Source organism: Pogoniulus pusillus, chromosome 14 (genome assembly GCF_015220805.1).
Source record: "Pogoniulus pusillus isolate bPogPus1 chromosome 14, bPogPus1.pri, whole genome shotgun sequence".
Taxonomy (NCBI): domain Eukaryota; kingdom Metazoa; phylum Chordata; class Aves; order Piciformes; family Lybiidae; genus Pogoniulus; species Pogoniulus pusillus.
This window is the reverse complement of record NC_087277.1, coordinates 826,413-842,745: the sequence shown is the minus strand read 5'-3', so window position 1 is coordinate 842,745 and position 16,333 is coordinate 826,413. Positions and strand designations below refer to the sequence as shown.

Sequence of the window (16,333 nt, the reverse complement as noted above, 5' to 3'; positions counted from 1 at the left end):
GGGCAACCTGTGCCAGGGTCTCACCACCCTCACTGCAAAGAACCCTTTCCTAACATCCACTTTCAATCTCCCCTCTGCCACTTCAAACCCATTCCTCCTCATCCTGTCATTACCAGACCTTGTCAATAGTCCCTCCCCAGCCTTCCAGGAGCCCCCTTCAGATCCTGCAAGGCCACTCCACGGTGTCTTCGAAGCCTTCTCTCCTCCAGGCCGCAGAGCCCCAACTCTCTCAGCCTGTGCTCACAGCAGAGCTGCTGCAGCCCTCTCAGCATCTTGGTGGCCTCCTCTGGACTGGCTCCAACACTTCCATGTCCTGCTTGTGCTGGAGACTCCAGAACTGCCCCCAGGACTGCAGGTGGGGTGTGAGGAGAGCAGAGCCAAGAGGCAGAATCCCCTCCCTTGCCCTGCTGCCCACACTGCTCTTGTTGCAGCCCAGCACAGGGTTGCTGTTTGGGCTGCACTCACCCTGCAGGCTCACGTTGAGTTTCTCACCAACCATTATAGCCAGCTAGAAAGTGTTGCTGATATTTTTGATGATGAGAACCATTCACACAGGCCCAAAAATGAGAGTAAAATTCTTTAATCTCATTTCTGATAGGAAGTGATTTAGAGCACTGACTGAACTGAGCAGCAGTTCAGCTTCACTAATCAAAATGCATCTAATCAATTAGTTTTCCCCTTATTTCAAGCCTTCCAGGAGAGTTTAGCAGTGATGGAATAAGTTAACAAAAAGACTTTGAAAGTAGGTCTACTTACATGACAATGAAACTAATGCTTCATTGGGTTAACTGCTAGCCTGTATTGAAGCTTTGCTGCAATGCAGTGACGTTGTGAGATTTAGCAAGCTTGTCCCTAGGAAGCTCTTGATTTGATAGCCACGAGTGAGACGATGCCCCAGGCTGCATCCAGAGGAGTGTGGCCAGCATCTTGCCCCTTCACCTTGCTGTGCTGAGACCTCACCTCCAAACCCAGCCTGTTTGAGATAGCTTTGAGACTTCTGCTGTCAGTTTCTCGATCGTTTTCTTGCCCCATGTGAGCTCTTCACTTAGAGCCCTTTTTCAGACCCTGAAGACCAGTCAGGCATTTGTCCATTAAGGTACTCATCAGCCCAGTGTCTGGCTGGTGCAGCACTGTTGGACTCTTGCTGTTCTTGCAGTGCAGTTGTTCATTTAGTAGAAGAGACAGTTTGAGGCTTTCCCTTTGCAAGAGAAGAGTCTCCCAGCATTCCTCTGGGGGGTTGAAAATACCATGCAGAGGTAGAAGGCTTTGGGCACAGCTCCTGCATCAGCAACTGCGAGATTTCACTCAGCAAGAATTTTACTCTGTCAAAACAGTATCCCACTCACTCACTTGCAGAAGCTCTTTGTCCCCTGATGTTTTCTCAGTGGCTCACCCATCTCTGGCCCTGTGGCCTTCAGCTGAAGCTCTCTGTGCAGAAATGTCTGTGTGGAATGTGGAGGTCTTTAAATCAAACTGTGCTGCAGGATTGTCTGTGGTGATTGGAACTCATTTGCTGCATGTCTGGAGACTGCAGCGTCTTCATCAATTAACATCTGTGTAAGCAGCATGTGAAGTGCAGCTCCTGGTGGGACTGAGATTGGTGTACACACTGAGAAAGATGCACTCATCACAGTCTACAAATGGTGTGTTTGGAAAAGAGGCTCTGCTGCTGCAGCACGTCTGAGGCTCTGAGAGCCACATCCAGGTGGCTTGGACCTGGCATTGTCCAGAGCCCGTTTGCTCCGGAGTTGGCTGCAGCAGATGGAGAAAAGAGCCTGACTTAAGCAGCAAGTGGAAGCCAAGCCACACGTGTGTGTAGGGTTTCATTTCTGTGCTCCCTGCACTGGGATTTGGAGAATGTGGAATGCTTTTGGCATGGAGCATCGAGTGAGTCAGGGAGCATAAATGCTGAATGAAAGGTATTGTGAAACACAAGTTTCCAGGTTTGAATGCTTCAGACTCTGGCCTTTTGACTGGCCAGAGCTGCATGCAGTGTCCCCAGTGTCTGTGTCCTCAGTGGATTTCTACAGTGGTGGAGGTGATGGTTTCTGGCTTGTTGCATGTTCCCTCCTTTGTACTGAACATTGAGCTCACACTTTGCTAGAATCAAGAGGAGCCTCATGTGCTGAGCCCCAGCAGCCAGCTCAGTTGTTGTTTCACACCTACATGTGTCAGACAGTAACAGCAGCAGGAAAGAAGTGTTCAGGCTGGATGTCAGGAGAGAGTTGTTGGCAGAGAGAGTGACTGGCATTGGAATGGGCTGCCCAGGGAGGTGGTGGAGTTGCTGTGCCTGGGGGTGTTGAAGCCAAGCCTGGCTGGGGCACTTAGTGCCATGGTCTGGTTGGTTGGGCAGGGCTGGGTGCTAGGTTGGACTGGCTGAGCTTGGAGCTCTCTTCCAACCTGCTTGATTCTGTGATTCTGTGATTGTCTGTGTTGACTCAAGCCGGGTACTTTGGGGGTTCTTCCTTCAGCCCTGCTTCTGGTACTCTGGATAGCTCAGCAGAGTTGGCCACCACCAGGAGTGAATCTCCTGGAATGCTTTGGGCAGAGCAGGTCCCTGAGTGGCTGTCTGCCTCCTCCATAGTGAAAACTACCATCGTGTTTCTTCTCTCCTACACGAGTTGTCCCATCTCAAATTCTCCACCTGTTTCACTTCCTCTCTTACCCCTTAGGGGCAGCATAGTTTCTCTAAAAGCCTTTGATAAAACACCCTGAGAAAGTGATGTGAGGAGTTTCAGTAGAGAGCACTGGGTCTGAGCCATAGTATTTCTTGTTCATTGTAGTTCTTATTTTATTAACCTGGTGCAGGACAGAGTATGGCCTGAAAGCAGAGGTCAGCTGAAGGAAGGGATTTGCTGCTCTGCACCTCTCGTTTTTGATCTCAGTCCACTAGGTGTAGGAATTAGCAAAAGACTGCTTTAACAAACCCCAGCCATGTGAAAGTTTCGTTTCTAATCTGCTGAAGAACATATCTGTTCATCAGAAAGCTATTCCAGGGCAGCACTGCCTTTTGCAGCTGAGGCTAGGAAGCCCTTGCAGTCTGAGAAACAGCCACCCCAGCCTTTAAACAGCCACCAGCAGATCTCAGCCAAGGGCAGCAAGCAAACAACTAGAAAAATTGCCTCATCATTTCTTCAGGGCAGCAAACAACTTTTTGCTTCAATGGAACGTTCAGTCTCCTCTTGATCCCTGGAGGTGAGTAACTGTGGGTTGTACTGGTTCCATATGGAAAAGGAGCAGGAACAGCCCTGCCATTGCTGCACATATTTGTGCTCCTTCGTCGCTCAGCAAGTGAAAAACCCCAAACCTTTGTTAGGATTGTGAAAACCTGGTCAGGTGCGACCAAGTTACTGTAGTTTGTGGCATTAGTGAGAGGTCCAGGTAGTCTCTCTCATGCATGGAGCTGTGGCAGTATCAGAGAGAGAGGCAGAACTGCTTGTAGCCTGAGAGCTGGCTCTGTTCAGTGTGCAGGTGTTGCCATGCCAGCTGGAAGGTGTTGAGAGCAGGGCAGCAAGGCTGGGGAGGGGCCTGGAGCACAGCCCTGTGAGGAGAGGCTGAGGGAGCTGGGGGGGTGCAGCCTGCAGCAGAGGAGGCTCAGGGCAGAGCTCATTGCTGCCTGCAGCTGCCTGCAGGGAGGCTGTAGCCAGGTGGGGTTGGGCTCTGCTGCCAGGCAGCCAGCAACAGAACAAGGGGACACAGCCTCAAGCTGTGCCAGGGCAGGTCTAGGCTGGATGTTGTTAGGAAGTTGTTGTCAGGGAGAGTGATTGGCATTGGAATGGGCTGCCCAGGGAGGTGGTGGAGTGGCTGTGCCTGGAGGTGTTGAAGCCAAGCCTGGCTGGGGCACTTAGTGCCATGGTCTGGTTGGTTGGGCAGGGCTGGGTGCTTGGTTGGGCTGGCTGAGCTTGGAGCTCTCTTCCAGCCTGGTTGACTCTATGATTCTGTGATTCAGCCTGGAGAAGAGAAGGCTTCAGGGAGACCTTAGAACTTCATTTTGGTATGTGAAGAGAACCTACAGGAAGGCTGGGGAGAGACTGTTCAGAGGGGCCTGTGGTGATAGGACACAAAAAGCAGTGGGAGGTGGAACCAGATGATCTTCAAGGTCCCTTCCAACCTAATCTGTGAATCTGGGTTTGAATCCATAGCATATGGTGCTGTTATCTGTGCAGCCCTTTGTCTCAGCGGAATAGAGAGCTCCTCATTCTCCTCATGTGTAGAGGACAGGCAATGTGATGGTGAAGTGCAGAAATGGGACCTAAGGGTGAGCAGAGTGAGGTGACCTGGGCAGATGTTGCCGTGCCGTGCAGCTCAGCAGAGGGCCAGTGCTGCTGTGTTTGCACCGGGGCGATTCAGTCATCACCCCAGCCAAGCTGACGCTTCCCTGCGCTGCTGCTGCTGCTGCTGCTGCCTACACACTTCCTATTGCTCCTCACTGCAGTTGCCCGAGCCACAGCCCCGTACTCTCCAAAGGAAACTGTATGTGCTGCTCAAGCCAGTTTGGGAAACAAAGCAGCCTTTCAAGACACTTTACACCCACACCTCCCCCGCCCTACGAAAAGGGGGGAAAACAGCCCAGCCAAAAGTGAACCAAGAAAACTCCACACCAAACGCGTAACAGACAAGCTGAATGGGAGCAGCTCTGCTGCGAGCACAGGCTGAGGGAGCTGGGGGTGCAGAGGAGAAGGCTCCAGGGGCACCTCAGAGCTGCTGCTGCCAGTGCCTGAAGGCATCCTGCAGGAAGGCTGCAGAGGGACTGCTCCTGAGGGTGTCTGCAGACAGGCCAAGGGCAATGGTTTGGAGCTGAGGCAGAGCAGGGTTAGAGTGGAGCTGAGGAAGAAGTTGTTGAGTGTGAGGGTGGTGAGAGTCTGGCCCAGGCTGCCCAGGGAGGCTGTGGCTGCCTCCTTGGTGGGAGTGTTGCTGGATGAGTCCTTGAGCAGCTGAGTCTAGCCTAAAGGAGTCCCTGGGCACAGCAGGGATGTTGGAGTGAACGAGCTCTGAGATCCCTTTGGACCTGAGCTGTTCTGGGGTTCTCTGGTTTATCTGCAATAATTACCAATGACATTCAAATGACATTGGGCCCAGGTGATTTGAAGTTACAGCTACCACCAGGCCCTGCCCTGCTGGTTGCAGTAGGCACTTAGCTGTAGCACAGAGCTTTAACACCTGCACACTGTCCCTGTGTGATTTTTTGACTTGTTTGCCTCACTGCCTCTACTTTTGGAAGAGAAGCAGTGCTGCTGCCCTCCCGTTTCAGCACTTGGTGCTTTCCTGCTGCAAACAGCTGTAGAGGTGTTAGAAGGTCGTGATAGCAGGAGAAGTTCTTTTGTCCTGAACCTCTCCAGAAGCTTTTGGGCTTTTTCTTCCTCTTTTGACAGCGTTAAAATACTGTGGAGTGTGTGTTTGAGCAGAGGACGATTCTTGAGTGAAGGGACTGTGCTTGGTACCACAGAGCAGTGCACCTTTGCTCAGGGGAGACCATTACTCCTTAGTGGAGTTTTCTGGTATTGGTCTAAGCAGCTAAGTCAGATTGCTCCAAGAGTCATTTTAAGCACTTGGTGAAGGCAGAACTCAGTGAAAGTGCAGTAGCCTTAGAGGGTTTTCTTCTGTGAGATAAATTTGGGTTGATGTGCACCTAAAAGAATGCTCAGGTGATCTTTTGGATCACTTTGGGTGGCTTGGGTAGGGGGCCACGCAGCCACGTTTGGGTAGGTGCAGTAGGAGGTGGTGACACCCATTTGTCACACTCACAGCAGTGCTGCTGTAGCTGCAGTGTCCCTCTTTGCCTTGCCTGGCTTGGCAGCTCAGGCAAAATGCAGGACTGTGGCTCCTGGGCAAGCTTTGCAGGACAGTCGTGGGGGCTTGCCATTGATACAGCTAAGGGCATGGAGATTGTGTGCTTTGTTTCTGGGCCCTGAAACTGCAGGTTCTGGTTCTTCAGGCTGGGATGTGACTGCAAATGGCAGTGGTGCCATGGGATAGCTAATTGGTAAAGCCTGTTTGGAATGTGAGCAAGGAGCTGCTTTGGCAGTGGGCAGAGCAGTCAAGAGCACTCTTTTCCCTTAGTTGACTCCCAGGCTAAAATTAAGCAGAGTTGGATGTTTCCACATTCAGTGATTTACAGTGCATCTGTTCTGAGGCAGCTGCAGAGACAACTCATTCCCTGTACATGTCTATAAGACAGAGCTCTGCGTTTGGGTGTCATCTGCAGAGCTGCCTTTTCAAAGTGTGCCACAGGAGAAAAGCACTTCGGGACAGTGGGACAGTAAGTGGAAGTTTTGTTTCTTCACAGAATCCCAGAATGGCTCAGCTTGGAAGGGACCTCAGAGGTCATCCTCTCCAACCTCTGCACCATGGGCAGGGACACCTCTCAGCTAGACTCAGCTGCTCAAGGACTCATGCAGCCTGGCCTTCAACACCCACACCAAGGAGGCAGCCACACTTTCAGATTAAAGAACTTCTTCCTCAGCTCCACTCTAACCCTGCTCTGCCTCAGCTCCAAACCATTCCCCTTGGCCTGTCTGCAGACACCCTCAGGAGCAGTCCCTCTGCAGCCTTCCTGCAGGATCCCTTCAGGCACTGGCAGCAGCTCTAAGATGCTCCAAGAGCCTTCTCCTCTGCAGGCTGCACAGCCCCAGCTCTCTCAGCCTGTGCTCACGGCAGAGCTGCTCCAGCCCTTGGAGCATCTTTGTGGTCTCCTCTGGCCTCATTGTAGCAGCTCTGTGTCCTTCTGCTGCTTGGGACAAGATTTCTTCTTTCTGCTACCCTCTAAACTAGTTGAGTACTCTGTCAATGCTGGTAACTTATCCTGCATCAGCACCTGCTTACTCATGTGCCTTCAGACATCTAGGAGCCATGAGCCCAGTGCTCAGATAATTCATAGTGCAGTTCCTATGGCCAGATGCTGCAATGCTTCCTTTAATTACTTAGTCACGAACGACAAACAAACTTTGCCAGAGTGAGCTTTTATTGCAGATGATTCCCTTTGTTCATATTTGTGGTCCCTCCCCAGTACTCAGTGTGCATTAACTCGTAACTTCAGGTACCTGCAGAGGTTTTCCAGTTAGTTTACTGAAAGCTGTTGTTGGAATTCTCAATATGGATGCATTTGGGTGCTGCATACACAGAGAGCAGAGCTTAGAATTCTGCCAGAGGGATCCCTTATTGTTGCAGAGATAAAATTCCTTTCTCTCCACATAAATACCGATGCTGCTGCCTCACAGTGTGGCACTGGCTTCGTGTTACATGCTGGGTTTCAGTGAGGCAGTGGCAGAGCTTTCACTGTCTGCTCTGTGTTCACTGAAGTGCTGGGAGTGACTCAGGGGTGGAGTTTACTCTTTCTGCAGGTTCCTAGCTCCAAAACGGCATTCTGCCAAGTGTTGCCACCTCCCTCCTCCCCAGAGCACTCATCCATCTCTGCATTTGTCTTTCACTATCCTGCTGCCTTCAGCCTTCTCTTCTGTCTCTCTGATATTTGAAGCCATTTGCCATTCATTAATCACTGCTGAGCATCCCTCAGCACCACCTCTCTGCTGCTCAACTCTGCCTTGTTTCACCTATCCTGCCTTTAGCTCTGGCAGCTGCAACCCCCAGGTGTCCTCTTCTGCCTCACTAGAAGTGAGCAGATTGAGTTCTATCCCATTTGTTATATGCTTGACTTTCCCTGTGGAAGGAGAGAGTGGGACTGGAGCCCCAGGACAGCCGCCCCTCTCCTCCCTGCTCCTCCAGCAGCTTTTGCTCTGCACTCAAGGTGGGAGGAGGTGGTGGCAGAGCCAAGCCAAGCGCAGGAGGCCCCAGGTCATCCTCTGCAGGCCCCCAGCCCCTTGGGAAGATGAGTGCTGTTGCTGCAGCTGTCACTGTCCGAGGAAGCTTGTCCAGAAGCTTGTCTGCAGGATGGGAGTGCCAAGTGCAGCTGTGCTCTGCAGACTCTTCGTCCTCCTCCACCCACCTGCAGCCTCCCCTTGGTTCATTCCTTCAGGAGAGAGGAAAGATGGGGAGGAAGGAAAGAAGTGATTTGCCCATACTGAGCCTGGCAAGTGAGAGCAAGGCTTGAGGGGATTCTCAGATGTGCAAGGCTCAGGCGGTGCTGAGCTCAGTTCAGTCTTTCAGATGCTGGAAGAGATAGATGGTCTCACTAACTGCCAAGAGCCAGATCTGGAGAGGGGAGCCCAGTATGGGATGGGGCTGAGCTCTGGCTCTTCTGAAATGTAGGTTTAATTACAGGAGAAGAGGGGAGGAGGGAGAGGAAAGTTCGCCACAGTCTTAATGAAAGCCAGGGACGTGAGCAGTGCACTTAGGCAGACACAACAGCAATCCATTTTGCCCTTGGACATGTAAGGAGCCTGCTGCCAGCCTGCTGCTTGGGGCTCATCACCGAGCTCTTCCTTCAAACCTGGGGGGGGGATTCTCAAACCCCCCCTTAAGAGGGTTCTGCCTGGTTGCTTTTTTCTGGGAGGAGGAGGGAGAAGGCAAATCTGAGGAGCTTCCTCAGCTCTGTAGTTAGTTACTGGCGAGCAGTGGATCGCACAGGGCAGCTTTACAGAGGAGGTTGAGCTGCTCCTGGAGTGCAGTGCCAGTGAGAGACGTTCGGTGTGGCACAGGGGCCGGCAGGGAGCCCGGGGTACCTGCCGGAGGCACTTGCGTTCCCTGCCTCTCACTTTGTCTGGCTGCTTGCGCGGGAGGGGTGGTTCTGCATGGCTTGGTTTCCTCCCTGGCACAAGCCATCGATGGCAAGAGGCAAAGATTGTGCTCTCTTTTCTACCTTACTTCAGAGTTCTGTGGGGTTCTGCTGCTGTGAAAAGAGAGCTCCAGGTAAAGAGCTGACTGCTTGGTGTGGAACTTCTGTTCCCTGATGTTTTCCAGCAAACAAACTAAATTCACCAGCATCATCTTCATCTGCTCTGGGAGCACTTTGGGCTTTTTTCTACTAACACTCTTTGCCCTTTTTTATTCTTTTTTTCTCTCTTTCTTTTTTTTCTTTTTTTTCCTCTTTGTTTTTTCATTTTGTCCTTTTTTTCCTTTCTTCCTCCTCCCCCACCTCCCCCTTTCCCCCCCTTTTTTTTTCTTTCCTTTTTTAATTGTTTTTCCCCAGGAGTCTGTTCTAAATGTGGGATTTCTTGTTGACTCTTCCTGTAGGCTGACTTTGTTCCTGAGCTCCTTGGGAGGTCTCTGGCTCCCACTTGTCATATCACACAGACATGAAACCTTTCATTTAGTGTTGCTGGAAACAGATGGTATCTCTTTAAGATGCAGGATTCTCCTCTTCTTGCATCTGAGCATCTTACAAAGTCTCCCAGCTGCAGCAAATGCTTTGTGAATCCTCTGTTACTCTCTCTAGCCTGCCCCGAGCCGTCCTCGCTGCTCCTGCTTGCCCGGAGGTAGCGCTGGATGCTTTACCTCAGGTTGCAGATGTGTTCCTGAGGTCTGTCCCTGCCGTTTAAAGCCATCGGGTCACAGAGGCTGCTCTGTGGGCAGGAGTTCTCACAGTGTGTGTTCTGACTCCCAGCCCCTGCTGGGCAGATCTTGGTGCCCTTCTTGACTGCCACGTTCCCAGGGCACTCACCAGGCAGCCCAGGTTGGAGTTCAGATGGGTGTATGCTTTTTTCCTATACAGTAACCCCATGGCTTAGCTTCTTAATTCCCTTCCCCCCCCATTTCCAGTTTTGGGTTTCTGTCTTGTGAGGCATCTGCTTGGGAAGTACACTGAGCTGTGTGTCAACCTTTCAGGATTTATTGGACTTTGTTATTAAGTTCAGCTTGCTGCACAGTGATGCTGTAGAGTGCAGAGTGAATCCAGTGTGCATGGCTTCAGGAGCTGTGAATCTCAGAACTACTGTAGTTCTACTGAAAATGCTGCTGAGGCCTTCCAGTAACCACAGTCCCTGTTCTGAATTTGTTTCATTATTTATTTCATTATTTCAGTTATTTATTCCCTGTAAAATTGCAGAACTTCTGTGCAAAGACAGCAGCTGCCTGCTGCTCCTTGCCAGCTCCTCCAGTGTGCTCCATGCCTTCCTCTTGCACTGCTCCACCTGGGCCAGGCCAGCCCCAGGCACAGCTCCGGGCTGAGAGCAGCCCTGATGGAAGAGCCTTGGGGGTGTTGTTGCTGAGCAGCTCCCCAGGAGCCAACAGTGCCCTCATGCAGCCCAGCAAGCAGCTGTGTGCTGGCTGCAGCCAGAGCAGTGTGGGCAGCAGGGCAGGAGAGGGGATTGTGCCTCTGGACTCTGCTCTACTCAGACCTCACCTCCAATCCTGCCTCCAGTGCTGCCGTGCCCAGCAGAAGGAGAACACAGAGCTGTGGAGTGAGGCCAGAGGAGGCCACAAAGATGCTCCAAGGGCTGGAGCAGCTCTGCTATGAGCACAGGCTGAGGGAGCTGGGGGGGTGCAGCCTGCAGAGGAGAAGGCTCCAGGGGGACCTTAGAGCTGGAGACAGGCCAAGGGAGAATGGTTTGGAGCTGAGGCAGAGCAGGGTTAGAGTGAAACTGAGGAAGAAGCTGTTGAGTGTGAGGGTGGTGAGAGTCTGGCCCAGGCTGCCCAGGGAGGCTGTGGCTGCCTCCTTGGTAGGGGTGTTGAAGGCCAGGCTGGCTGAGGCCTTGAGCAGCTGAGAGGTGTCCCTGAGCCTGGTGGGGAGGTTAGAGATGATCTCTGAGGTCCCTTCCACCCTGAGCCACTCCAGAATTCTGTGACCATGCTCTAGCAGGTACTTTACATTTTCTCTTCTTCTCTGCTGTGTGCAGGTGCAGTGCTGCTGTCCAGTGTGCAAGGGTTAGCAATCAATGTTGATCCAGTGCTCTACACTTGGCTCATCTACCAACCCCAGAAACGAGGCAGCAGGCACATCCAGCAGGTGAGCATTGGTGGAGGGGAGGAGATGGGCCAGGGGCAAGCTTCCTCTGCCACACACTCCTGCAGGGCGTTTCTCTTACACAGGCGCTTTCCCTGTCACCCTTTCCCTCATAGTTTGCTGCTGTTGGTCTGGTTTAGAATGATTTTAAATATTATGGTTTGCATATTATAATTTTTATTTCCCAGTGTCCTGGTTTCTAATGTTTAAGCAAAAGAAGAGAGAGGAGGATGTGTTTTAGTGCTCCCTGTTTGGGATTAGGGATTTGGAACTGGTTTTAAGTCCCTTCACAAGGCTGCTGAGTTTGAACAGCCAATGAAGCTTAACCATCTGGGAGGGTCTGTCAGATAACTGCATCCTTTGTTATAAAGTCACTGCTCTTGCCCTGAGCCCTGCCAGAGGAGCTGCACCACCCCGTTCACAGCTTGCCAGGTGAGTGGTGCTGCAGACTCTGTGTGTAATGGCAAGTGCATCTTTCTGTATGAGGTCCCAGGGAGTGGGGGCTGTGGGTGTGGTGAGCAACAGTTTTGTCTTTGGCTATTCCTGACCTTTATTTCCATGCCTTGTACTCCTGGCCTGGAAATAATGTGGAATTGTGGAATGGTTTGAGTTGGAGGAGGCTGCCAAAGGGCATCCAGTCCACCCCCTGCAGTCAGCAGGGACATCCTCCACTGGAGCAGCTGGCTCAGAGCCTTGGTGAACCTGACCTTGAACAGCTGCAGGGATGGTGCCTCACCTACCTCCCTGGGCAACCTGCTGCAGTCTTCCAGCACCTTCATAGTGCAGAACTCGTTCCTAACATCCAATCTGAATGTGCTCTGCTTTCGTTCCAAGCCATTGCCTCTCATCCTGTCCCTGCAGGCCTCTCCAAACAGTCCCTCCGCAGCCTTCTTGTAGCCCTCTTCCTGGAGCCTTCTCTTCTCCCAGCTGAACAACCTCAGCTCCCTCAGCCTGTCCTTGTGGGAGAGGGGCTCCAGCCCCCCAGTCACAGATTTTGTTGGATGATGTCATGTTTATTTCTCAGTGTTCTGTGGCAGAGCAGTGGAGTGTTCCTGAGCTCCTCTTTCTCTTCACCTGGTGTTCTGGCTCAGCGAAACCTCACAGCCATCTTACCAACTTTATCAAAGGTTCTTCTTTAGCTGCTTCAGAGCAGCACCAATTTGTAACCCTAAAGCTTACATCTCAAGGTGCATTAAACTTCCCTGCACACTGCTTTATCGCTAGCTCCTGGGATTCTTGTGGTGAGGTGCTTCTGATAACGCTGGCCTGCAGGCTCTCCTTTCCCACCAGAGTCCTCTTCTCGTACAGCCCTGGGGCTCTTGTCAGCTGCTCTTTCCCAAGCCACAATCTCCTCATCAGTTTGTGGCTAAACCCCAGGTCTCCAGGATCCTTTTTCATCTAGTTCAACATTGACCTTTCATCTTCTGCAGTCTTTTGCCGGCAATCTGACAAGGCTGTGCTGGGCATCCGCAGCAGCGTCAGGGCTGGTTGCAGCGAGCAAAGGCGGAGCAGCTGTTTCACTGTCCAGAGCAGTGCTCCAGCACTCCATGTTTGGCCCTAATTCTTTCCAGCTTTGTCTGCCTGCCACAGCCTGCATGTCTCTCACTGCATGCCCACTGGTGTGACTTGCTCTGCTGATCCATTTCTTCAGCAGCTTGGAAGCAGACACTGCTTCTCCAGGCAGTGTTTCCACCTCTTGTCACAGTATCACAGTATTATCAGGGTTGGAAGAGACCTCACAGATCATCAAGTCCAACCCTTTAGCACAGAGCTCAAGGCCAGACCATGGCACCAAGTGCCACGTCCAACCTTGCCTTGAACAGCTCCAGGGACGGCGACTCCACCACCTCCCCGGGCAGCCCATTCCAGTGTCCAATGACTCTCTCAGTGAAGAACTTTCTCCTCACCTCCAGCCTAAATCTCCCCTGGCACAGCCTGAGGCTGTGTCCTCTCATTCTGGTGCTGGCCACCTGAGAGAAGAGAGCAACCTCCTCCTGGCCACAACCTCCCCTCAGGTAGTTGTAGACAGCAATAAGGTCTCCCCTGAGCCTCCTCTTCTCCAGGCTAACCAATCCCAGCTCCCTCAGCCTCTCCTTGTCCTGTGCACTGCTCTGCGTTGGCTGTGCTTATGCTTTAGGACCTCTTGCTGCACTTGGCAGCTCCATCTTCTTGCAGTCTTATGCCCAAAACTGCCAAATCTTGGCTCAGCAGTTGCTGTCATGGGAAAGCTGCAGCTGGCTTTACCTTGTGAAAGGTTGTGTCAGGTCATCTGCTGAGTGTTGGAAATAAGTGATGTGGCTGAACATGGGCACAGCTCAGGCCCTCTCTGCCTGCAGGTGGGAAGCCTCTGTGCTGTGAAACTTGTCTCCTCGACCCTGCTGGCTTTGTCCTGTTGCTGTTATTGCTAGAGGGCATCCAAGTGGCACGTTCCTGTCTTCCAGAGTGACTTCTCAGTGCTTTTTGAGACAGCTGAATACTGTGTGCTCAGCAGAGAGTTCTCTTTGTCATTGCCACAGGTGCTTCCCTGGGAACCTTGCACGCCCCTTCATTGCAGCTGATTGCTCTTGCTGGAGCAGGGTTGAATAGTTGGTTGTCTTGCTTCCTTCAGTGCACTTCTCCAGTGGAAAACACTGCAGGCGTTTGGAAGCCATCCTCTTTCAATTAAGTGCCTTTCCAGTCTGCCCCGGGCTCTGTAGTGTGCACATGTTGCTCCCTGCAGGGATCTGCTTTCTGTTGGAGAACATTTACGAGCACACCGCGCGCCTCACAGCCCTTTGGGCCCCGCAGAGATTCCCGGCACAACGTGTGAGGTTTCTCCTACCCAGCTCCAGGGGTGACAGTTTGGGTCCAGTACCAACACAATGAAATGACACACAGGCTGATTAAGATGCCTGTAATCCTAATGGCTGCTCTTCAGAGAACGCTCTGCTCATCTCTCAGTGACAGCCTCCTGCACAGCCTGCAGCAGCAGAATCCGCCTTTGTCAGCCGGAGCGCAGCTACAGTTCACAAGGCAGGCAGTGCTGCAGCACAACGTTATACACACCGAGCAGCTTCTTCTTAAGAGCCAGCCCGACCCTGCTCTCCCTCCGCTTCAAAACATTGCCCCTGGCCTGCCTCTGGACACCCTCAGGAAAAGTCCCTCTGTGGCCTTTCTGCAGGATCCTTTCAGGTACTGGAAGGCAGCTCTAGGGTTTCCCCAGAGTCTTCTCCAGGCTGCACAGCCCCAGCAACCTCAGCCCCTCCTCATAGCAGAGATGCTGCAGCTCTTGGATCATCTTTGTGGCCTCCTCTGGCCTCACTGCAGCAGCTCTGTGTTCTTCTGCTGCTGGGAACAGCAGAACTGGAGGTAGGATTGGAGGAGAGGTCTGAACAGAGTCAAGGCACAGAACTCCTTCTCATGCCCTGCTGCCCGCACTGCTCTGTCTGCAGCCCAGCACACAGCTGCTTGCTGGGCTGCATGAGGGCACTGCTGGCTCTTGGAGAGCTTCTCAAGCCTGTGAAGATCCTTCTGTTTGCCATCCCTGCCCTCAAGTGAGTCCAGCACCCCACACAGCTGGTGTAATTGGCAAACTTGCTGAGGGTGCATCGATGGTGGCACCAAGGTGTGTTCATGTGCATCTTGGTTGGCCAAAACCCATGGTATGTTAGTAAATTCTATTTCACTTTTTAATTAGCTGAAGCTTTTCTTCAGCAGACAGAACTGAAGTAATTCAAGTGCACTCTGCATGCAGAGTATCCTGTACCACATGCTCCAATCACTGGTTCAAGCTGTTTTCTACACCTTTGAAAAGGCACAGTTTAGGACATAGAATCATAGAACCAGCCAGGCTGGAAGAGAGCTCCAAGCTCAGCCAGCCCAACCTAGCACCCAGCTCTATCCAATCAATCAGACCATGGCACTAAGTGCCCCAGCCAGGCTTGGTGGCTTCAACACCTCCAGCCATGGCCACTCCACCACCTCCCTGGGCAGCCCATTCCAATGCCAATCACTCTCTCTGCCAACAACTTCCTAACAACATCCAGCCTAGACCTGCCCTGGCACAGCTTCAGGCTGTGTCCCCTTGTTCTGTCCCTGGCTGCCTGGCAGCAGAGCCCAACCCCACCTGGCTACAGCCTCCCTTCAGGAAGCTGCAGACAGCAATGAGCTCTGCCCTGAGCCTGCTCTGCTGCAGGCTGCACACCCCCAGCTCCCTCAGCCTCTCCTCACAGGGCTGTGCTCCAGGACCCTCCCCACCCTTGCTGCCCTTCTCTCAACACCTTCCAGCACCTCAGCATCTCTCTGCAATGGAGGAGCCCAGAACTGGACACAGCACTCAAGGTATGGCCTGAGCAGTGCTGAGCCCAGGGGCAGAAGAACCTCCCTTGTGCTGCTGCCCACACTGCTCCTGAGCCAGCCCAGGATGCCATTGGCTCTGCTGCCCACCTGGGCACTGCTGCCTCAGCTTCAGCTCCTCTCTCCCAGCATCCCCAGCTCCCTCTCTGCCTGGCTGCTCTCAGCCACTCAGTCCCCAGCCTGTAGTGCTGCTTGGGGTTGTTGTGGCCAAAGTGCAGAACCCTGCACTTGGCCTTGTTCAGTCTCATCCCCTTGGCCTCTGCCCACCCATCCAGCCTGGCCAGGTCCCTCTGCACAGCTCTGCTACCCTCCAACAGCTCCACACCTGCTCCTGCTTGGTGTCATCTGCAAACTCACTGATGCTGGACTCAGTCCCCTCTCATGACCATGTCACAGCTCAGTGTGAAGCTGCTTTGGCTTTGGCTCTGGGTGGTTTACAAGGCTCTTCTTTTCCCAGCAGCCTGCAGGAGCTGTTCCGCTCGGCGTGACAGTGGCTCAGAAGAAGGAGGATGAAGCATCTGTTGGCAGCGCCCCTTTGGCAAGGCAGCAGTCAAACCAGGCCTCTGAGTATGCCAGCAGCCCTGTCAAAACAAAAACTGTAACAGGTATGATCCCTTCACTGGAACAAGCTCTTCTGCCTTCCCAGAGCCCCTCAGTAACTGTGCCCACCTCTGGACGTCAGCAGCTGTGTGAGGACTGCAGCTGCAGGGTGGCTGTGCCTGTCCCTGCCGACAGAGCACACAGGTCCAAGGAGTCAGAGAGGCTTTGGTGATCTGCAGTATTTGCCATTCAGCTGTTTGCTCCAGCAGTGTTAGTTACCCACTTAGAAAAGTCTCTGCTTGGCACAAGTAGCTTTTCACTTGACTCTGGGAAGTGAGTGGCTCGGGAGCCAGTATGACTCTTCACCCTGAGTGTTACCTGGGCTGCAGTGACAATCGCACCAGAGAGCTGCTGCCAGAGGACTGTCCTTGTGCAAAAAGGTGACTGGCAGACGTGTCAGGTTTGCTGTTGCTTGGGGCTTCCTCTGTGAGGGCAGAAATGGTGACACAGTCTGATCAATTATGAGGAACATCCTCAAAGCAAAAGAAGGATTTCTCTGCATCTCAGCTTCTTCCACTGTTTAATTTGAAGGCACTGGCAAGATGTGTTTGCAGTTGCTTA

General features: G+C 52.6%; 1 protein-coding gene across 6 annotated transcripts in view; it reads left to right on the top strand.

Annotated features, from left to right (window-relative positions):
- Window positions 1-16,333, top strand: part of VPS13B (vacuolar protein sorting 13 homolog B) — a 333,604-nt gene that overhangs the window by 136,206 nt on the left and 181,065 nt on the right. For 5 of the 6 annotated variants that reach the window (XR_010304753.1, XM_064154029.1, XM_064154027.1 and 2 more), the window contains exons 20-21: window positions 10,731-10,840; window positions 15,630-15,777. Coding sequence is in view for 5 of the 6 variants with exons in the window: in XM_064154029.1 (XP_064010099.1) it covers window positions 10,731-10,840; window positions 15,630-15,777 (258 nt within the window). In the remaining variant the exon portion in view is untranslated. The remainder of the gene's footprint in view (window positions 1-10,730; window positions 10,841-15,629; window positions 15,778-16,333) is intronic. The other variant, XM_064154028.1, reaches the window with a different exon arrangement.